At 38.2% G+C, this 23,365-nt stretch overlaps 1 protein-coding gene across 2 annotated transcripts in view; it reads left to right on the top strand.

Moving 5' to 3' along the window:
* PCGF6 (polycomb group ring finger 6) overlaps positions 1–23,282 on the top strand; it is a 41,054-nt gene extending 17,772 nt beyond the window's left edge. Inside the window, exons 8-10 of one of the 2 annotated variants that reach the window (XM_053207782.1) lie at positions 5,820–5,918; positions 12,445–12,527; positions 22,066–23,282. In XM_053207782.1, coding sequence (XP_053063757.1) covers positions 5,820–5,918; positions 12,445–12,489 — 144 coding nt within the window. In that variant the 3' untranslated portion in view covers positions 12,490–12,527; positions 22,066–23,282. Of the gene's footprint in view, positions 1–5,819; positions 5,919–12,440; positions 12,528–22,065 lie in introns of both variants that reach the window. The other variant, XM_015063078.3, reaches the window with a different exon arrangement.
* The last annotated feature ends 83 nt before the right edge of the window (positions 23,283–23,365 follow it).

The following is a 23,365-nucleotide window of genomic DNA, read 5'->3' as shown; positions in this document are numbered from 1 at the left end:
GTTTAAATAAATATGTCTGAGCGGGTTGTTAAACTCTTTACTATGTAGACCTGTAGCATGAAAGTCATAAAGCCTATTTGCTATATTCAATTTCAAAGTGTTTCACAAGGCAGTAATATAGTCCCAATAATTTTTCCCAGGAGTCATTTTTTTTAACTTTTAATTATGAAAAATTTTAAACATAGTGAAAAGTAGAACCTCCCTGTCACCCAGCTTTACCAGTTAACTAATGGCCAATTTAATCTGTACCTCTGTCCACTTCCCTATTATACTGAAACAAATCCCCAGCATTTTGCCACTTCATCTGTAAATATTTTAGTATTTAAAAAAAAAATTTTTTTTATTATTTTTGAGAGAAAGAGAGACCGAGCCCAAGCAGGGAAAGGGGCAGAGAGAGAGAGAGGGAGACACAAAATCCAAAGCAGCCTCCAGGCTCTGAGCTGTCAGCACAGAGCCCAATGCGGGGCCTGAACCCATGAGCTGTGAGATCATGACCTGAATCGAAGTTGTACACTTAACATATTTCAGTATTCTTGAAAGAAGAGTCTCTTTTTTTTAATGACCATGTATCATACCAAAAAAAAAAAAAAAAAGTTACTAAAGCGTCATTGTCATGAAAGATAAAAATAAAGTGGCAGAGCTATTCTTTATTAAAGATTACAGAAACATAACAAAATGCAATGTGTGATCCTTCACTGATATAAGAACAATTTACAATGGGTATTAGACAATTATAAAAGAATTTGGACTATTTAGATAATTGTGTTGTATTAATGTTAAATTCCTGAATATTATATATGTTTCATGATAATTATATTGTAGTTATACAGGAGAGTCCCTTTATTCTGAGAAAATAATTGCTAATATGTTTAGGAGTAAAATATCTCAGTGTATGCACATAAATCATGTCCAATAAAAAATTAACATGCACATATACATACATGCATATAGATTAGAAGAGTTAAAGCAAATGCCACAATATATATCAACAGTTTGTAAATTAGGTGAAAGCTATCTGGGTCTTCATAGTACTATCTTAAAACTTTGTATGTTAGTCATTTTACAAAAGGTTGGGGGTGGTGAATGAGATAGATTAACAATATTTTTAAGCTTGTTTATTTTGAGACAGAGGAAAAGCAGCGGAGGGGCAGAGAGAGAAGAGAGAGAGAGAATCCCAAGCAGGCTCCACTCTGTCAGCACAGAGCCTGATGCATTGCTTGATTTCACGATCTGTGAGATCATGACTTGAACTGAAATCATGTCAGATGCTTAACTGACTGAGCTCCCCAGGTGCCTCCAAATAACAGTTTCTTACTGTGAAGTATCTATTCATTGTTCAAATTTTTCATTGTGTCAATTACAGTGGGTGTTTTTCTCTCTCGCTCTCTTTTTTTTTAAGTTGGTATATTTTAAAAAAAAAATTTTTTTTTTCAACGTTTATTTATTTTTGAGACAGAGAGAGACAGAGCATGAACAGGGGAGGGGCAGAGAGAGAGGGAGACACAGAATCGGAAACAGGCTCCAGGCTCTGAGCCATCAGCCCAGAGCCTGACGCGGGGCTCGAACTCACAGACCATGAGATCGTGACCTGGCTGAAGTCGGATGCTTAACCGACTGCGCCACCCAGGCGCCCCAAGTTGGTATATTTTAAGACAGAGTGTGTGTGAGTGGGGAAGAGGCAGAGAGAGATGGAGAGAGAATCCCAAGCAGGCTCTGCACTGTCAGCACAGAGCCCATTGTGGGGCTAGAACCCCACATGTGGGATCATGACCTGAGCTGAAACCAAGAGGTGGTCGCTTAACCAACTGAGCCACCTGGGCACCCCACTTTTTTTTTTTTTTTAAACACTTTAAGTCAGGATCCAGATGAAGTTCACACATTGTGATTGGATATGAATGTCTTCAAATCTTTAGGTTTTCCATTTCTTTTTTTTTTTTTTTTTTGCAGTTGTTGATGACAAGTAGTCATTTGTCCTGTAGTTTTCTATAGATTGGGTTTTGATGTTGTATCACTGTGGTATAATTTGGCATGTTCTTCTGTCTTCTATCTTTCCCATAAATTGATAGTTAAGTTCAGAGTGTTGATCATACAGGTTTGATTTGAAGGGATCAAGAATACGTCATAGGTGGTGTTTCTGTCTATCTAGAAGCACATAATATCTGGTTGTCTGGATCTCTTTATGTTAGCAACCATTGGTGCTCAGTGTCTAAGCCCATTAGCTTAATAAGGTTTGGAAAATGATGCTATCATTCCTCTTTTTTTAAGATTTTAATTTAAAATAATCTCTGCATCCAATGTGGGACTCAAACTCACAACCTCAAGATCCAGAGTCACATGCTCCACTGACTAAGCCAGTGAGGCCCCCCTGCCCCCACTTCTTTTACTAGTTAAAATACCTTTATAAAGAGAAACTTCCTTTCCTCTATTTGGTTAGCCAGTGGAATCGTTTTTATAGGAAAGGCAAGATAAATGCTTGATTCTTTCCCTTTACTTACCAAGCTGAGAGTAATGAGTTGGTTCATGAGCGTACTCCAGTCTTGACCAAATCAAATAGGTTTTCTTGTTTTTGTTTTTACTTTAGTGTGAACTCCTAAATTTAAACATATTTGTGATTTAAACCTATTTTATTTATTACCTTTATTGATGTTCCAGTTGTCCTATCATAGGTATCATAGTCTGTAATACTTTCTTGCTATCTGATATGACAAGATGTTCTATGTTCAACTTGTACATCTCTTGTCCCCCAGACATGGAATTAGTCCTTTCTCCAAGGTGTCCTAGTTCCTTTTGGTGGGTTTTTTTTTTTTTTTCCTTAATGTTTGTTTATTTTTGAGAGAAGGAGAGGGAGACTGAATATCCAAAGCAGGCTCTGTGCTGACAGCAGAGAGCCCAATGTGGGGCTCAAACCCACAAATTCCAAGATCATGACCTGAGCTGAAGTCAGACGCTTAACCACCTGAGCCACCCAGGTGTCACCCCTTTTGGTGGTTTTTAAAAATCAATCTGGCTACTGGGGGTTCACCTACCTATTGGGTACATAACAGTTTCTAGGCCTTTTCAGTTGACAGAAATAGGAATTTTTTTCAAGGTAAAGTGTAATTATGAGTTGGTATCATCTCTTTAAAAGATCTGCTTAGTGGTATGCATTATCTAAAGCAAGAAAATAACTGTTTCCTAAATCTCCCTACAGATCTAAACTAGCTTATTCAACTTTCTTATAAAATTGGCCTTTTGTGTTATAGATGGTAGGGAAGATTGCTGTCTATGCTTAATTTCAAAGAGGTATAAATCTGGATTTTTTTTTTCCTATTTACAGATGGTAGGAGACCATGAGGTGTAGCAGAAAAGATAAGAGTTGACTATGTAGGTGAGAACTGTTCTAGAGCTTTAGGCAAAACAACAAAAACAAAAAACCCAAATTGTCTTCTAAAAAACTGAATGTGAATTATATGGAGGAAAAGTCCAGTTAACTTGTGAACCTGGGGCATGAGGACTAAGTCAGCCACATGAGAACCCTGGCTTTGAAAGCCAAGACACGTTTTTTTCTCTTTCAGGTGTTGGCAGATCTCATAATTCTGTTCTAGGTGATCTAAAAAGTACAGTATTGGGGCATCTGGGTGGGTGGCTCAGGCGGTTAAGCCGTCTGACTTCAGCTTGGTCATGATCTCACAGTTGGTGAGCTCAAGCCCCACATCAGGCTCTCTGCTATTATCACAGAGCCTGCTTTCAATTCTCTGTCTCTGTCTCTGTCTCTCTCTCTCTCTCTCTCTCTCTGTCCCTCTGATGCTCGCTCCTCTCTCAAAAATAAACATTTTTTAAAAAGTTAAAAAGTAATAGTATATATAACTTTAGCTAAGTTGGATTAATTTTAACAAACGCCTGGGGTGAGGTGTTCACTAAGAATTTAGAAATGAGAGAAATTGGACTGTCCTCTGCTGGTATACCTGAGGTAAGCCCAGGGAATTAACCTTCAGAAATGCTCTCTAGTTCAGCTGAGCGTCTGACTTTTGATTTCCGCTCAGGTCATGATCCCAGGGTTGTGGGATCAAGCCCTGTGTCCAGCTCCATGCTGAGTTGTGGAGCATGCTTAAGATTCTCTCTCCCTCTGTCCATCTACGCCACTCATTTGCTCTTTCTCTAAAAAAAAAAAAAACAAAAAAACACTGGTTGCCAGATAGGCATAGCTAGATAATTCAGAATAGCAGCTTCTCAAGGTCCTTGATAGGATTCTTATGCTAACCAGTGCCACCTACAATGAGATATTTTCTTGGGGACTCCACCTGGGGCACGGCTGTACCTCCTTAGACTGCTTTAGCTTTGTGAGATGATTCCTGTACTTACAATAAAAGAGCGTGAAACTTTGCCATTTTTGTCTAGATTGTACCAGTATCCCATAACCATGGGATGAGGGTCTCTTATATAGACTTTCTTATGTAAGAGTCAAGTTCTTTTACATAAAGAGTGAAATGATCACAACACACCAGTAGTAAATACGTGCCAGGAATTATTAATAGTTATTTACATACATTAACTCACCTTCCTCTTGATAAAATCTGTGAGGTGTAGTAGGTGCTATTATTATCTCTTTTACAAATGGGGACAGAAAGGTTCATCATCTTGCCCAAAGACTTAGGGCTAGACAATGGCAGAACCAGGGTTTAAACCCAGGGGGTCTGTTTCTGGAGTATCTGTGCTTAACACCTATGCTGTCTGCTGCACTATGGTAATAAGGGGTAGTGTTACTATAAGGGAATATCTTAAGGAACCAAACTACAGATAAGAAAGCTGAGTGCTGTTATTTGAGACAAACGTGCACCTAACCTATTGTTCATGTATTCCTAAAAGGTACCCTTTTAGTTCTGATTACCTCAGCTTTTCCTTTGTGTTAGAGAGTAACATCCTTAAAACTGCCTTGGAGATGGAGTGCCTGGCTAAGTGTTAGCTTTTCCTTTAAGACCCTGTGGCGTCTCCCCTATCACCTTAGACCATCGGATCAGATTCCAGCCACATATGTCTAGATGTCAGTCTTTTTATTTTCCTCTCAAAAAAGAAAACCGTTTATTTTGGAAAATGTCACACTTACACAGAAATAGACAGAACGGTAAAATGAATGCCCATGTACACGCTCAGCTTCAGTAATTATAAACTCACGGCCAATCTCGTTTCATCTGTGTCTTCACCACTTCTCATTTTAAAGCAAATCTGAGACATTTTTATCAGTAAATAATCAGATTTGCTTCTTAGAGATAAGGACTTTTTACAAACAGAATAGGGATACTACAGTTTTGAAAACTAATAGTAATTCCTTAATCAAATATCCACATGCTACTTAAATTTCCAAAATTATCTCATGAAAATTATTGTATAGGTTTGTTTAAATCAGGACCAAAATGCGATCCATACATTGTAATTGGTTGACATATCTCTTACTTATATTGTTCACATCTTTTCAGTCTAGACGTTCCTTCTCCATCTTGTTCTTTTTTTCCCTTGCAGTTTTTTTGTTGAGGATGCTAGATTGTTTTAGACATAATTTAGTCTTAGATATTCTCTCTCTGTCAATACATTTTACTCTAAGTTTTATTTTTGATGAGGTATTAAACCAGTAAGCTTTTCTATTAAAAAAAATTATTGACATACTTTTCAGAGGGGAAGCTAAGCAAAAATTCCTTTTTTCTTCTTTGGTAGGTAAATGAGCTCAAATTTCATAGTAATTTTTTTCATAAGTCTGTTGGACATCTTTATTATAAAATTTGCTTTATGATTTATACATTATATGTATTCATTCTGAAAATATTTATTTATGTTTATTTTTGTAGCCCTTGGAAAAGAAGTTTGTCCGAGTTTCTGGAGAAGCAACTATTGGGCATGTAGAAAAATTCCTCAGAAGAAAAATGGGTCTTGATCCAGCTTGTCAGGTAGAGTATATGTGTGTAAAAGGACAGATGAAGCTGTGAGATTACCTTTAGTATACTGAAGAAATGCTAAAAGGGATTGCATGCTGTGGCTTTTATGACATATAGATAATGTAAATGCTAATTAAATATTGGGACACAGTGATTCCAGCCCCACTTGAATCACATTTGACCAACTGTCTGCTTCTCACTGGCATTGGTGACGACTACCTGTCAGTGTCAGAGAAGAGCTGAGGATACGAGCCTCGGTTCCCCAAGGCTGTCTCTTTGATAGTGCAGAAGGTTGTTTATCACCCATCCTCTTCTCTTCAGAGGACATCCTTGCGTTTGTGACAAGCTAGGTCCAAGACACCTAGAAAAGTGAGATAGCTGTCTAATAGAGACCCTATTGGTTTTTTGAGCATTAGGAAAGATCTCCCATTCTAGCCATGTAATATGTTCTTGTTATAAGGTAGAAACTCGAACCTCATGTATTGTTGAACATAAAGTCTAAATAGAATGTGGGTCACTGACAACGCACATCTATATAGTTTTGCTCTTTCATTACTTAAATGTTAAAGAGGATTTTGTTCTCCATCATGTGTAAAATTTGAAGAAATAATTTTTATTTAAAACACTATTTGCTATTAAGTTAACAGATATTTCTCATGGCAACTGAAAACTGGAAATAACTTACCTGGCCACCTTGTAGCCACAGCTTACCTGAGGTTATTGCTAGTCTTCTGGTAACTCACTAGATGGGGCGCCTGGGTGGCTCATTCGGTTAAGTGTCCACCTTTGGCTCAGGTCGTGATCTCGCAGTTCGTGAGTTCGAGCCTAGAGTTGAGCTGTGTGCTGGCAGCTCCGAGCCTGGAGCCTGTTTCAGATTCTGTGTCTCCCTCTTTCTCTGCCCCTCCCCCGCTCACATTCTGTCTCTGTCTCTCTCTTTGTCTCAAAAATAAATATTTAAAAAAAAAAAAAAGGTAACTTATTAGAGACCCCTGGACAAAGAATTGTAAGTGATCCAATAACAGTCTATTATTTCTAAAAGCAGAATTCAGAAGAGTGGCACCTGATTATATAAAGTAAGAAATGCCACCCAAGAGGGCTTTCTGTAGGGTATAGATTACTTCCTCTGTGGCTAGATACTGATCAGAACAGAATTACCATTTATAAGTTTCACATTTGGTGTTTTAAGAAATGTGGTTGCCAAATTGGTTTGGCTGTGTAAAAATGTAGGTTTTTTTCTTTCATATCATAGAATTCAAGGCTTTCAGCATTTTGAAATAAAATTTTATATATATACGTATATATACATATGTACACACACATATATACGTGTGTGTATATACGTGTTTATTTTTGAGAGAGAGAGGCTGCAAGTGGGGAGGGTCAGAGAGAGGGGGACAGAGGATCCAAAGCAGGCTTTGTGTTGACAGCAGTGAGCCTGATGTGGAGCTCGAACTCATGAACTGCAAGATCATGATCTGAGCTGAAGTCAGATGCTCAACCAACTGAGCCACCCCGGTGCCCCTGAAATAAAATTATTTAAAATTTGTCTTCAACATTTAACTTTCTGTCAGTTCTTGGCTTTCTCGGTAAATATTTCTTTCCTATTCAGGGACTATATAGGTGGTAACACTTATAAATTACTATTTCACCAAAATGTTGAAATGATGGAACAGAGAACTATCAAATATGCAGATTGTGACTAAAATTGTTTAGACCTTCTAAATCCAAGAGAGAGTAAACAAGAGTTACTTCTAATATGAACAGAACATTGAGCTAGTTAACCATTAATCAAAATAAAATGCTTGGTGAACCCAGTTACTTGAGCCTGCTATGCTGATCTTCTTTAAACCAGTTATTCCCAAATAGGAAATGTGTGCTCTGTTTATAGGTATGTGGCCTTCACTTAGGGTTATTTCTAGCAGGAATGAATGATTACTACAGGACTGTTAAGTAATAAACTACCTTTAAAGTTGTTTCTGGCATACCAAAGTAAAAAAGGAAGACAATTCTGAAAGATTAAAAAAATACAGATCATGTATTCTTACAAGAGATTTAAGTTAATTCAAAATCAGAAATCAGTAATTGGATAGATTCCATCACATAGAAATCCGAGTGCCTCTGGATTACTGTGGTTGAGTCAATGGTATATTGAACTCATGTCTTCTTTTATTTTGTCTTATAGCTACTCTTGTGTTCCTTCGTACACTGTTTGATCGTCAGATCTTATTTTTGTTTTATGAAACGAGACTTAGAAAATAAACATCACATTGATCACTAAAAATTCTTTATGTAGAATAAGTGATGTTAGATTTTATTGTTAATCCTACCATAATTAATTCCATCTTAAAAGATAGGTTATTATTTATTTAGGATATGAACTTAACCTTACTATTAAATTGTTTCCAAATCAATTTTTAAACAGACTCTAATGCATCATATGGTATGTCCCTACCATTTATTTATTACCTATTGATGCTAAATTGAGCATCTATGTACTTGGCCTTAAGAGTACAAAGATGAGAGAGAAAATGTATGCCACCAAGGGACTTGGTTGTAGGGAAGATATACAAGAAAACAACTGAATGACAATAGGATATGGTGAGTGTGACAAGAGTGCAAGAGTGAATGATTTAACTCTGGAGGAGTCAAAGAATGGACTTGAAGAATGTATAGGAATTTGCCAGACGAAGAAAAAAGACTTTCTGTCAAAGAAGAGCATGTGTGAACAAGTATGCTACTAGCTCATTCAGTGAAAAATCCTATCTTGGAATCTGTAGTGTGATCTTGCTTGTAAAAAAAAAGGGGGGGGTGGTTTGGGGCCCCTCGGTGGCTCAGTCGGTTAAGTGTCCAACTTCAGCTCAGGTCATGATCTTAGGGTTCATGAATTCAAGCCCCACGTTGGTCTCTGTGCTGACAGCTCAGAGCCTGGAGCCTGCTTTCGATTCTGTGTCTCTGTCTCTCTCCGCCCCTCCCCTGCTTGCACACTGTCTCTCTCTCTCTGTCTCAAAAATAAACGTTGAAAATTTTTTTTATATGGGTTTAAAAAAAAAAAGATACAGGTTTGTCCTGCCTTCTTAGACTACCCTCACAGTCTGATTTCTGCTCTGAGGTTAGAAACATTACAGTTAACCTTTCTGCCTGAGACTTAGCTACTCCAGAGGTAGAAAGATTGTACAGGAAAAGAGTTAATAAAGCAAACCTGAGGTTGCTCTCTTTAGAAGGGACTGCTTCTACAGTTGGCCCTTGCCTACCTAGCATTTTGGCTTGCAGAAAGTTCCCAGTAAGGGTGTTTCACCATGCCTACACCATACAATGGATCTGTGATGAATACCTGCTTTCCTTCTGGGAGTCTGGAGCTTAGTACTTGTTACAGGCAGAGAATGCCAACATGAACAGCCCTCAGTAAAAACCCTGTACTCTGAACTTCAAATGGGCTTCCCTGGGCAGAAACATTGCACAAGTGGGCTGCATTTCCAGTGCTAGGAAAAGGAGTACTCTGGGTGTATCTTCTCCTGAACTGAGAGGGGGACCATAGGAAGCCTGTGTGTGGATTTGTCCAGACTCCACCTACATCTTTTTCCCTTGCTGATCTGGCCACATATCCTTGCTGTGTTGCTGAGTCGTGAGTCCATCTACAAACTACCAAATATATGGGTCATGTTTGTGGGAACCCAGAGATGTGACTCTGTTTGAATGAAGTAATTTATGAAATATTTACAGTCAGGTAACTTTTAAAAATCAGTATTGTAAAATCAGAAGCAATTTAAATGTTTATCAGGGAAATGGATTTATAGATTATGACATATTCAGGGGCACCTGGATGGCTCAGTTGATTGTCCAACTCTTGATTCCAGTACAGGTCATGATCCTAGGGTCATGGGATCGAGGTCCGCCTTGGGCTCCATGCAGAGCATGGAGCCTGTTTAAGATTCTCTCTTTCCCCTACTTGTGCTCTTTCTAAAATAAAAAATAAATATAAAAAGTTATGACATATTTATACAGTGGAACACAATATTAGAGGTAACCTTGTACTTCAGAGATGTCTATGCTATATTAAGGTTTTTTGGGGTTTAAAGATTTTTTTTTAATATTATTTTTGACAGGGAGAGAGACAAAGCATGAGCGGGGGAGGGGCAGAGACAGAGGGAGACACAGAATAGGAAGCAGGCTCCAGGCTCTGAGCTGTCAGCACAGAGCCTGACACAGGGCTCGAACTCACGGACTGTGAGATCATGACCTGAGTCGAAGACAGACGCTCAACCGACTGAGCCACCCAGGCACCCCTAAGGTTTTTTGTTTTTTAAATAAGTTGTAGAACAGTTTACGTGGCTTGATCCCATTTTTTATTTTTTGTTAATTTTTTTAATGTTTGTTTTTGAGAGAGAGCGCAAGCAAGGGAGGAGCAGGGGGAGAGGGAGACAGAATCCAAAGTAGGCTCCAGGATCCAAGCTGTCTGCACAGAGCCTGATGCAGGGCTCGAACCCATGAGCTGTGAGATCATGACCTGAGCCAAAGTTGGACACTTAACCAACTGAGCTACGCAGGCTCTCTCATGATCCCATGTTTAAAAAACAAAACAAAAATCCCACATGTGCACATAGCATCTAGGGCCATCCACATCAAACTGTTAGTAACTGGCCAACTTCTGGGGGTTAAGATTAAGTTGAAAAGAAAAATACAGTAACCAGACCATAAATGTATACCATGGGGAGAAGCCCATGAAGAGTGATGGTCTCTGGATTGCTGAATACTTAATCAAAACATGATGATTGTTTCCAAATTCTTTAGTTTTTCATGGATCTGAGGTCTGTGCACAAAATATTCTGTCATAGCTTTCAAATCATCTTGCAAACAAGGCTTGCTCTGCCAATGTTGAAACTAGTAGGTGTGAGACACAAAAGCTGGTACTAATTGGGGGCACCTCGCTGGCTCAGTCAGTGGAGCATGTGACCCTTGATCTCGGGGTTGTGGGTTCGAGCCCCACATTGGGTGTAGAGATTACTTTTTAAAAATCTTTTTTTTTTTTTAAGTTGGTACTAATTGGAGTTTGTGCCTTAAGATCTAGCATGTGCGTTGACAAACTGGCCCATAGGCTAGATCTAGCCTGCCATCTGTTTTTATAAATAAAATTTCATTGGAATGCAGCCATACTAAGGCTGTTTTCATGCTATTGTGGCAGATTTGAGAAGCTATGACAGAGATCCTAGGGCGTACAAAGCCTAATATATTTAGCGTCTACCCCTTTATAGAACAAGTTTGCTAACCCCTGATGTACACTTAGGCTTTGGAGAAAGATAGACCTGGGGACAGACCTGGGTTTAGATCTGGACTTTACTAGTTACTAGCTTTGCGACTTTAGGAAAGTTAAATGTCTTTACCTCTTAGTATTTTTATCTGTAAATTGGGCATTATAATACCTAGCTCACAAGAATGTGAAGATTATATACATAGTATAACGTATGGTATACATAGTGGCTTCTCAGTGAAATTCAACTGCTTTTATGATTCTTCCCCACCTATGCTGAAGCTTTCAAGGAGATTAATAATGTTGGCATTGGACAGGAATTTTCGAGTAAACAGAATTTGAAAGTAGGAAGATCTGGTTAGAAGGGGATTTCAGCTTTAAGCCCAGGGGTAGCCGCTGAAAGGATGATAGGAACACTGAGAGGTATTATGAAGAAAGAAGCCGCAGGACTTTTTAACTGTTTGCGTTTGAGAAGAAAGGGAAAGGAGAACTAAGAGTCAGAGGTGATATTCTATTCTGGGTTAGAGGACAAGAAGAACTGTCACACCATAAACTAAACAGTGACGTTAGGAGATGTAGTCAATGAAGGGATCTATATGAATAAGACATCAAGAACCTGACCCCATTTTAAGGCAATGGGAAAAGGAGCACTCCTTGAAAGACAAAGAAAGATTGAAGATTTGCATTTCTGTCTTAGCAAGTAAGTATACTGGAATCTTACTACCTTGTAGTATGTCACTGAATGCCATTCTTTCTAGAGCATTCACCGTAAAAGATTTATCTTAGAGCTTTGACTTCCCAAAGAACTAAAAAATCTTAAGATGTTCCATTTATAAAACAGCTCCCTTAGTGTGCACTTGATGTCACTGTTAGACTCTTCATTGTTGGAAAGTGAGATAGTCCTTGTAAGAGAATTATTCAAGTAACTAAAAGCCTTTTTAAGTATTATATACCCTTTTAACAATTTTATCATGGAACTTAAAAAAATGTACCTTCCCGTGCTGCCTTATGCTGAATATATCAAATGTGATTTTATTTATTCTCAGAGATTCAAGGGAACATTTTGAGTGCCTGCTGTACTATACTATTATCCTGCTATGTCTTCTAATACCCCTTCCATTTTACTTTATTTTTATAGCAAGTTTTTAAAATATGTCTTGAGAGTGTTTAATCTGTCTAAAATAAAATAGCAAAGTCTAGTTTGGAAATAATTATGTAGGTTTTTCTTAATTTTTTTCATATGGTTTTTTGAAGCAGGAAAGCAATCTGATACTCTTATTTGCCCATAGGTAGATATCATCTGTGGCGATCACTTGTTGGAGCAGTATCAGACTCTAAGGGAGATCCGACGTGCGATTGGTGATGCAGCAATGCAGGTGGGTCCTAGACTTTATCGTACTTCTGCCTGACAGGCACGTTGTTTAATGAAAGAAATGTTATCAACGGTTTTAATAAAGATTCCATAATTTTCTTTTTTTTTTTTAAGTTTATTTATTTTGAGAGAGAGAGTACAAGAGGGGAAGGGGCAGAGAGAGAGAGAGCGAGAGACAGACCTGAGCCAAAATCAAGAGTCGGACGCTTGACCGACTGAGCCACTCAGACACCCCTTGGTTTATTTGATTATAGCCATCCTATTGGGTGTGTAGTGGCATCTCGTAGTGGTTTTGATTTTATTTCTCTGATGACTAATCATGTTGAGGATCTTTTCGTGTGTTTACTGGCCATTTGTATATCGTTGGAGAAATTTCTATTTAGATCCTTTGCCCATTTTTAAAAATTGGGGATTTTTATTATTGAGTTATAAGAGTTTTTCATATCTTCTGTATACTCATCCACTATCAGATATCTGATTTGTAAAAATTTTCTCCCATTCAGTGGGTTGTCTTTTCATTTTCTTTGTGATGACCTTTGAAACACAAAGTTTTTATAATGAAGTGCATTTTATCTGGTTTTCCTTTTGCTCCTTCTGGTTTTGTTTTGTTTTTTTTTTGTTTGTTTTTTGTTTTTTGTTTTTGTTTTTGAGTTTATATATGTATGTATGTATGTATTTATTTATTTATTTTGAGAGAGAGAGCACGCGCACGCACAAGTGTATGTGAACAAGGGAGGAGCAGAGAGAGAGAAGAGAGAGAATCCCAAGCATGCTCTGCCCTGTCAGCACAGAGCCCGACACAGGGCTTCAACTCAGGAACCACGAGATCATGACCTGAGCTCAGATCAAGAGTCGGTCGTTTAACCAACTGAGCCACCCAGGCACCCCTTTTTCCTTCTGTATTTGGTGTCATATCTGAGAAACCATTTCCTAATCCAGGATCATAAATATTTATACCTATGTTTACCATAGATTAATTTTGTTTATTCTGGAATGTCATGTAAGTGGAATCAAGTACTCTTTTGTGTCTGGCATCTTTCATCCCTCATGTTGAAATTTATCCATGTGGTTACATGTAGCAATAGTTTGTTTCTTTTCATTGCTGCATAGTATTTCATTGTATAACACGCCATATTTTATCCATTTTCCTATTCATGGACACTTGGGTTATTTCCCCTTTTTGGCTAATGCAAATAAAGTAGCAGGGCACCTGGTAGCTCAGTCGGTTGAGCGTCCAACTTCAGCTCAGGTTATGATCTTGCAGTTTGTGAGTTCGAGCTCCACATCTGGCTCACTGCTGTCAATGCAGAGCCTGCTTTGGATATTGTGTCCCCCTGTCTCTTCCCTTCCCCTGCTTGTACTCTCTCAAAAATAAATAAAACATTTTAATAAAAAAAATACAAATAAAGTAGCTATGAACACAAGTATACATTTTCTTCCTCCTCCTCATTTTTTTTTTAATTTTTTTTTTAACGTTTATTTATTTTTTGAGACAGAGAGAGACAGAGCATGAACGGGGGAGGGTTAGAGAGGGAGACACAGAATTAGAAGCAGGCTCCAGGCTCTGAGCCATCAGCGCAGAGCCGGACGCGGGGCTCGAACTCATGGATCGTGAGATCGTGACCTGGGCCAAAGTCGGACACTTAACCGACTGAGCCACCCAGGCGCCCCTTCTCCTCATCTTTTTAAATCAGTTTTGCTTTCACTTACTTTGGACAACTAACTAGCAGTGGAATTGTTGGATCATAGGGAAGGTGTATGTTTTCTTCGATAGGAAACAAAGAATTGGTATATTTTGATATGATTTTTGTGGCTGTACTTTACCACTAACCTGTAAAGAACTATGGCCGAAATTTCTGCAGCCTAATGACTGGTCTATTGTGGAGAATTTTATTTATTTTTTGCATGGTTTTCTTTTTACCAATTTGCTACAGATTTCCTTGCACCCACCACTCAGATTTAATGAGGGTTGGTAACACTTTATTCTTTCAGACAGGAAGATGTAAAATTCACATCACTTTAAAAAGAAATTTGAAACAAAAGTGTTAATACTCAGTAAAACTGAGTACTGGTTACAAAGGTGTTATATTAATCTTTGTACTCTGAAAAAAAAATTTTTTAATGTTTATTTATTTGAGAGAGAGAGACAGAGAACACAAGCAGGGGAGGGGTAGAGAGAGAGGGGGTCAGAAGATCCAAAGCAGGCTCCATGCCAACAGGAGTGAGCCCAATGTGGGGCTCATACTCATAAACTGAGATCATGATCTGAGCTGAAGTGGATGCTCAGCCAACTGAGCCACCCAGCCACCTCTATACTTTGAAAACTTTTTAAACCTTTAGGAAAGTCATAGAAATAGCACAGTGAACATTCATCTATGCTTTACCTGGATTCACCAGTTTTTTGTTTTATTTTTTTTAAGTTTATTTATTTTTATTTTTTATTTAAAAAAAATTTTTTTTTAACGTTTATTTATTTTTGAGACAGAGAGAGACAAAGCATGAACAGGGGAGGGGCAGAGAGAGAGGGAGACACAGAATCTGAAACAGGCTCCAGGCTCTGAGCTGTCAGCACAGAGCCCGACGCGGGGCTCGAATCCACGGACCGTGAGATCATGACCTGAGCCGAAGTCGGACGCTTAACCAACCAAGCCACCCAGGCGCCCCGATTCTTATTTTATTTTTTTAACGTTTATTATTTATTTTTGAGAGACAGAGAGATTGTGTGAGCAGGGGCGGGGCAGAGAGAGAGGGAGACACAGAATCTGAAGCAGGCTCCAGGCTCTGAGCTGTCAGCACAGAACCTAACATGGGGCTCAAATTCAGGAACTGTAAGATCATGACCTGAGCCGGGGTTGGATGCTTAACCACATGAGCCACAGGTGCCCCTTAAGTTTATTTATTTTGAGAGCAAGTGAGCAGGGGAGGGGCAGAGAGAGAGAGAATTCCACGCAGGCTCTGCACTGTCAGCGCAGAGCCCAAAAAGGGGCTCAATCTCCCAAACCCTGAGATCATGACCTGAGCTAAAATCAAGAGTCGGACACTTAACTGACCGAGCCACCCAGGCACCCCTGGATTCATCAGTTTTAACAGTTAGGATTCCATTGGAGAAATAGAACCCAAATGAATATTACAGAATTATACCTTAAAAAACTGCAGGGGCCAGTGAAGAAGTGTATTGAAAGATAGTGCCTATGGACCAGTAGTCATTGTAAATCAACAGGGCAGCAATTGGAAGAAAAGACCGTCATGAGTGGGGAATAGTGAGAATAAATTGGAACCTGTAAGGAGAAACTGGAATGTGTGTCTCATCAGTTCCATCTTCAGTGACATGGGTGATCTGTAGACAAAGCTGGTGGTCTTTGGCCCAGAACTCAGAGAAGCTGAAGGTGGAGCTCTTGTGGGAGCAAGAGGAATTAGTGGCAGGCCTGGCTGCCTTCCTGTCCCTACAATGTGAGCCAGCATACCAGCAACAATGTGTATAAGCTGAACGAGCATCGGGTGCTCTATGATGACCTGAGCATAATGGCTTCTGCCTCCTTCCACTTGGCACATCTTATCTTACACAAATCTCTATTGGCTAACCTAACAGGGGAGGGATTTGGGGAAATATAGTTCTAGTTTGGCCAAGTTGACCTAGCAAAGTGCAAAAGACTCACAATCTAAGTGTTGGTTTGGGTGTGGAGCAACTAGAATTTATGTGCGTGGTTAGTGGGGGTGTGAACTGGTTCAGCCACTTTGGCATTCTTTTGGTGGTACCTACTAAAGCCATGGATGTACACCCTATTCCCCAGCAATTCCATTCCCGAGTATAGACTCAATAGAAATGAATATTATGTCTACCACAAGACATGTACAAGGTAGTTGGTAATAGTTTGATCATGACAGCCACAAACTGGAAGCAACCCATATGCCCAACAAAAAAATGAGTAAAAAATTGTGACATATACATACAATTAAATACAACTACCATATCCATCAACATGGATGAATCTCACAGACATGATAGTGAGCGAACTAAGTAGGGCCCAAAAGAATATACAGCTGATCAATGCAGATTTGCTTACTCATTAATATTTTATTGTAACCTCCAAATTAATACTAATTGCCATTTCATGGTCATTCACAGTTTTTCATAACTTTTTAACTTTTTTTTTTTTGAGAGAGAGAGAGAGAGAGAGAAAGCATGCTTGAGCAGAGGGCAGGCAGAGAGAGAGAGGGATAAAGAGAATCCCAAGCAGGCCCCACACTCAGCGCAGAGCCTGATGTAGGGCTCGATCCCACAACCATGGATCACGACTCTAAGCTGAAATCAAGAGTCAGACACTCAACTGACTGAGCCACCCAGGTGCCCCGGTATTTGGATTTTTTTAAAAAATTACAAATTTTGTAATTTTGCTAATGAAACTTACATGTAATTGAGTATTAGAAAGATGCTCCAAGGTTAACTGTTCTTTACTGCAATATTATAGGTTGTAATTATCTTTTAGTTTTATAGGTATATTTAGTTGTGATAACAGTTTGTCAGAGTAACAAAAGTAATTAGCATACCATGATTGGGGACCATTACTTTTTTTTAATGGCTGTCATTATTAACTTGAATTTTATATGTGATTTACAAAGAAGAAAGAGGACTTTGTCACCTTTCTGTTTCTTTGAAAAACGTAGCTGGCTTTTCCTTGAGCAAGAAAAAGGACATGAAGTTGCATGAAATGTAATTATTTTTGCAACATAGCCAGCTTAGTGATAGAATGAAATGGTGTTAGGACTTAGTCTTGAAGTTATTTGGGTTGAAAAGTGAAAAGAAAAAGGGAAATCCATTGATAAGCCTGCCAGACTAATTAAGGAAAAATACATATATGATGTGAAATTGCTTAGAGTTCAGAAAAAGACAATACCACTAATAATTAACATTTCTTGAGCTAAGTAATCTCTATACCCATCGTGGGGCTCAAACCCACAACCCTGGGATCAAGAGTCACACTCCACTGACTGAGCCAACCAGGTGCCCCAGAACATGTGTTATCTTGTGTAAGCCTCACAACAACCTTAAAAGATAACAATTAATGGGGTGCTTGGGTGGCTCAGTTAGTTAGATGTCCAACTCTTGATTTTAGCTTAGGTCATGATCTCACAGTTCCATGGGATCAAGCCTGGCGTAGGCTTCTGTGCTGATAGCAGAGCCTGCTTGGGATTCTCTCCTCTCTGTGCCCCTCTCCTGCTTTATCTCTCTCTCTCTGTCTCTCTCTTTCTCTCTCTCTCTCTCTCTCTCTCAAAATAAATAAGTAAACTTTTAAAAAGATAACAATTACTATCTCCTTTTCTCTTTTTTAAAATGTTATTTTGAGATACTTTAAGACTTAGAGAAGAGTTACAAAATAGTACGAAAGTTCCTATGTAGATCTCACCCAGCATCCTTTAGTGTTAACGTCTTCCATGACCACAGCACAATCATCAAAACTAAGATATTGACATTGTTACAATACTGTTAACAAAACTGCAGACATTGGATTTTGCTACTTTTCCCATGGTTGTCCTTTCAATGTCCTAGGATCCACATTGTATTTAGTCATCATGTCTCCTTGTCTTCTCCCAGTTCTCCAGTTCTTTCTTGTTTTCATGACTTTGATACTTTTGAAGAGTATTGGTCAGTGATTTTATAAACTGTCTTTCATTTGAGTTTGTCAGATGTTTTCTCATGACTAGATTGAGGTTATGCGTTTTTGGCACATCACATACAAGTGATGTGCCATTCTCAGAGTATCATCAGGAGATATTTAATACTGGTAGGTTTTTCTCTTTGGAATTGATAATGTGGGGGGAGATACTTTGAAACTATGCAGTTATCCTGTTTCTCTTCAAATTTGGCCCTCTTTTCTAACATCCATTGGTGGATCTTATAATTTAGAAAATTGATGTACAGAGGTTGCATACCTTGTCCAGGATCACTTGTCTAGTTAGTCATAGAATCAACAGTCAACTGTTGAAAATTTGAACTTAAAGCTCAGGCTCTTAACAGAAGGGTAACCAAATACTTTTTCAGGTGATTATTCAATTTATTGTTAACACATTTTTAGAAATATAGTACCTTGCCAACTGTCTACATTTTAGTAACAGTTTAAAAGAATCTTCCTAAAATATAGAAACAAAATTATTTCTTCGATAACTAAAGCATACTTAGAGGTATAAACAAAGCCATTTCCTAAAAATTTTATAATGTTAAACTTCAAAAATCTTAGAAAATGATTATCTTTTAAAAAATTAAGCTTACTTGATTAGAAATGTAAGAAACTAGGAGTAAAATCCCAGTGGAGTAGGTAGAAAATATTACTTCAAAAAATATTTACTGGAGCACCTGGCTGCCTCAGTTGGTTAAGTGGCCAACTCTTGATCTCAGCTCAGGCCATGATCTCACAGGTCATGGGATCAAGCCCTGGTTAAGGCTCTGCACTGACAGCGTGGAGCCTGCTTGGGATTCTCTCTCCTTCTCTCTCTGCCCCTCCCCTATTTGTGGGTACTGTCTCTTAAAGAAATATTTTTTAAAACATACAGTAAAGCCTTAGTTTGCGAGCATAGTTCATTTCGGAAACATCCTTGTAATCCAAAGCACTTGTATAAAACGAATTTCCCCATAAGAAATAATGGAAACTCAGATGATTCATTCCACAACCCCAAAATATTCATACAGAATGATTACAATACTGTAATATAATATAAAATAATAAGGAAAGCATAAAATATAAAGAAAAATAAATTAACCTGTACTTACCTTTGAAAACCTTTGTGGCTCGTGTGAGGGAGAGGAGAGAGGAGGGTTATTATGTAGGAAGACTTTCACTATCACTAATGGAACCACTGCTATCTTTTGGCTCAATGGAATCTTTTTCTGCATGGGGGCCATTGTATATACTCACACAGATGTTGCCTATAGTACAGTATTAATGAACTCTTGTCATATACTGTATTTAATGTAACTGGCAATAAGGCAGCAGACGAAAGGGTCTATATCTGCAGTCAGCCTGACCTAGAATGAAGCAAAGCATTCCTAAGCTTACTCTTGTATGGACAAGCAAAGGACTGTCCATAGGTGCTTTGAAGTGACAAAAAATACACTAGTGCCAGTTGTGTGGGTACCTTCCAGTGTTCTGAAAAATCACTGATTTCTGCCAAACACCGTGGCCTAAGATCCGAGCATGGGAGATGATCACCCACAATCCCCCATAGAGAGAGAGAGAGAGAGAGAGTAGAACCATTGGCTCAGTTGTGATCTTGTGATGTTCAGCATCATGTACTACTCATATTGCAAGATACCACTCGTTTATCAAGTTAAAATTTATTAGAAATGTTTGCTCATCTTGCAGAACACTCACAAAACAAGTTACTCACAATCCAAGGTTTTATTATATTTACAGAGCACTATTCTAGACACGTAGGGAGATTCAGAGATGAGCAAGTCCCTGAACTTAACCTATAATACAATTAAAGTCCTCATTGACAACAATGTAAGATTCATGGACTCTCAGGACCTCTCAGCTAAATGAATAATATACCTTCTGTGGGAAAGGGGAGGAGAATGGTAGGAGCTGAGATCTGGGCAGTCAGAATAAAACCATGTGCAGGACTTTATAGGCCATAGTATGAACTTTGGATTTTAATTGGGAAATTAATATGGGAAATTATTTTTGGAGAGATTTAAGCCAAGGACAGAAGTGACCTACTCTGACTTAAATTTTAGAAGACTCATTCTGTTTGGATAGTTCAAGAAGACCATGGATAGAGACATCTCTAACTACAAAATACAAATAATATTTATATCTATGTATATAGAATATAAATATAATAGACATAGAGACTTGAATTATAATTATTTCATTTCATAAAATGTGATTTTATACATACATTGAAGTTGTCTTGAGGTTTTAAAACCACTTGTAAGCTATTTTCAGTTTGACATCTCAGCATGTCATATTTTGCAAATGATGCTTTCATTTCTGAAACATGAATAACTACATGCAAAAAATTAACATGTAAAATGTAATTTGTATTCTTGTAAGAACATTGATAGAATCTGTTTGTGTTATAATATAAATTCATTTACTTAGATTAGGCTAATTAGTCTAGAATAGATCTGATGGTCCATGGGCCAAGCATAGTATGAAATTGTGTTTTACATGGATTACTGTGTTGTAAATATTTTTGAGTTTAAATTCCTGTAGCTACACATCTGCTCTCTGGTTTACCAGTGGTCTCCACTTTCCCTATGGACTCACATGCCTAACTCACATATTCATCTGTTACTTTCCTGGCCCTTGTAGGTAGGCCTTTGAATTTGTGAACCCTTTCCTAGAATTCTGGTGAGCTTTCACTAGAGTTGCCAGGAACAGAATCCAGATTGCAGTGAATTGCGTAATAAATGAGAGATGAGGAAGTAGAGCCGTGGAAAAGCTTAACAAAGAAGAGAGAAATAGCTAGAATGTGATTGGAAATGCAAGGCGTGCATGTCACCATTCCCCCTCTGTGTTGCTCAGGGTCAGCCCATTGCTCATGGCATACTCCCCAACAAGTTACTTTTCCAGTTCATAAGTAGGTTAGAAATAGCACTTTAGGGGCACCTGGGTGGCTCAATTGGTTAAGTGTCCTGACTGCTAGCTCGGGTCACTGTCTCAGGTCATGATCTCTCTGCTGTCAGCGCAGAGCCCGCCTGGGATCCTCTGTCTTCCTCTCTGCCCCCTCCCCTGCTCGCGCACTCTCTCTCGCTCTCTCGCTCTCTCGCTGTCTCTCTCAAAAATAAATTAACATTAAAGAAAGAAAGAAATAGCACCTTTAAAAGGTGGATTGCTTCCTGGATGCAGACTTGGTGAGAACACAAAGGATTAAGACCTGATTATCAAAAGATGAGACAGAAACCCAAAAGAGCAGATGAAAAGATTCAGAAACACAGTACCTGGAGTCATTTAGTGTAGGGTTAAGTTTCCCAGAGACCGAAGACGTCACTGTGTTACAGAACAGTGTATTCAGTGTTCATAATGATGACTCTAGACATCAAAGAAAGGTTAAACTGTGTTGTGAGCAGTCTTTTAGGCACAGTTAAAATGTATAATGTATTAAACGGGTAAGAGTTCCACAGTTTTCTTAACAGTGAATGGTAGTGAGCTGCATTTATGTGGAAATAAATGTTTAATTTCTTCACAGATCCATGGTGTTTTATGATAATTGAGTCTTTTTTCAGGAAAGTAGTCCACGCAGAAGGAAAGGTGTATCTCTTTGAGTTCTTTTCAGAGAACTGTTTAGCCACAAACATCCCTGGCTAATTGTGGAGTTTCAGAATTACCTTTGAGAGTCATTTAAAAAGGCACAGTGGCAGGGAATATTTGGTGATAAGGTGAATGAATAAGTAAGTCTATTTACTTGGACCCTTTATTTTCTTTAAATCAAAGAATTTCACATTAGTGTTGGGCTATGAAAAATAAACCGTATCTGACTTGACTTGATTGTTTGCATAACCGGTTTTCAAATAACTGCAAAACACTTTTTTTTCTTTTCAGGATGGTCTGCTGGTCCTCCATTATGGTCTTGTGGTTTCTCCTCTGAAAATTACTTGAAGATTCTAGCAGCATTAGGAGGAGGGAAACGAAATAATGAGGCTTCTGCAGGATTGCATTTCACCAAAGATTTCCACACAACATGTAATAGCTACCATTTTGTGCTGCTGGAGACATAACTTATCTATTTTCAGCACGTAGATTCATAACATTTATAAGTACAACTTGGAATGACGGAATGCATCTGTTTTACTAGAAACTATATATAAAAAGCATCCATAGCTCAGGGGGAAATTTTCAGAGCATTAAATTTTTAAATTCCTTGTGATCTCAAATACTTTGACATTGATTTTGCTTCCTAATCTTTGAGGTAAATCGGTTACTATTTTCTTCTTTGTTGAGCCATATCCCTTTCCCGTTGGCGGTTAGGATTCTGCTCTCTGGAATGGTATCCGTTGGGCAGTCATACTTTTGGAAAAGAAGGATGCTTTTGAACTGAAGATTCAAAGCCAGGCTTTGTTAAACTACAGAGTGTACCTCTTGGAAAAAGACCAAAACTACTGGCCACTTTTGTATGTTGCCATCATATTTGGAACACGTGTCTTTCTTTTACCAGCAATACTACTACAGAGATGATATATACTTCTAAAAGGGATGAATTATCATTCTGTGTGAAGAGACTGTCTCCTGCAGGGTTTATGGCCTGTACTGTAAGCCTTCAGTGTAATAAAGACTCCTTTAACATATCTTAAAAACAAGGGATGCCTCTTTGAAACATTATCTTTATTGTTTGAATGTTAGTTTGATTAGCATTCACTTGGAGTATGTAGTTTGGTTGTCAGTACCGTATAACACCACTGCTTCTCAAAGTAATAAATAAACGAGTGAATTTGCAAGTTTACAGAATACTTACTGTTCCTCAGTAAGTCAGTTTATGTTCATTGTCCCATTACTTTGTCACTGGGATAAAGAATACGGGTGTTTAAGAGTTTGCTCACGTGCAAAGATTTCAGTTTTAAATGTTATTTTGCCTAAAATTAGCATTGTGATACTTTCTAAAACAATATTTTGTAAACCCTATTTCACTGCAAAATTTCCAAGTCTGCGTATAGAAACAAATGAATGCGGTTTGGCGATTGTTTTGTAAAGAATTTGTGAATTGTGTATAAATCTCTTCTAACATTTAATAAAAATTTTTAATAAAAATTTATTTTAACCTATTTTGAAGTGTTCATATTTATTGTGGATTGAAACAAAAATAACCAAAATTCCTTACGAGATAAGGTATCCAAATTAGTTAAAA

Source organism: Acinonyx jubatus, chromosome D2, assembly GCF_027475565.1.
Source record: "Acinonyx jubatus isolate Ajub_Pintada_27869175 chromosome D2, VMU_Ajub_asm_v1.0, whole genome shotgun sequence".
NCBI classification, from domain to species: Eukaryota; Metazoa; Chordata; class Mammalia; order Carnivora; family Felidae; genus Acinonyx; species Acinonyx jubatus.
The sequence above is the reverse complement of the archived record's forward strand: the minus strand, read 5'-3'. Positions and strand labels throughout refer to the sequence as shown.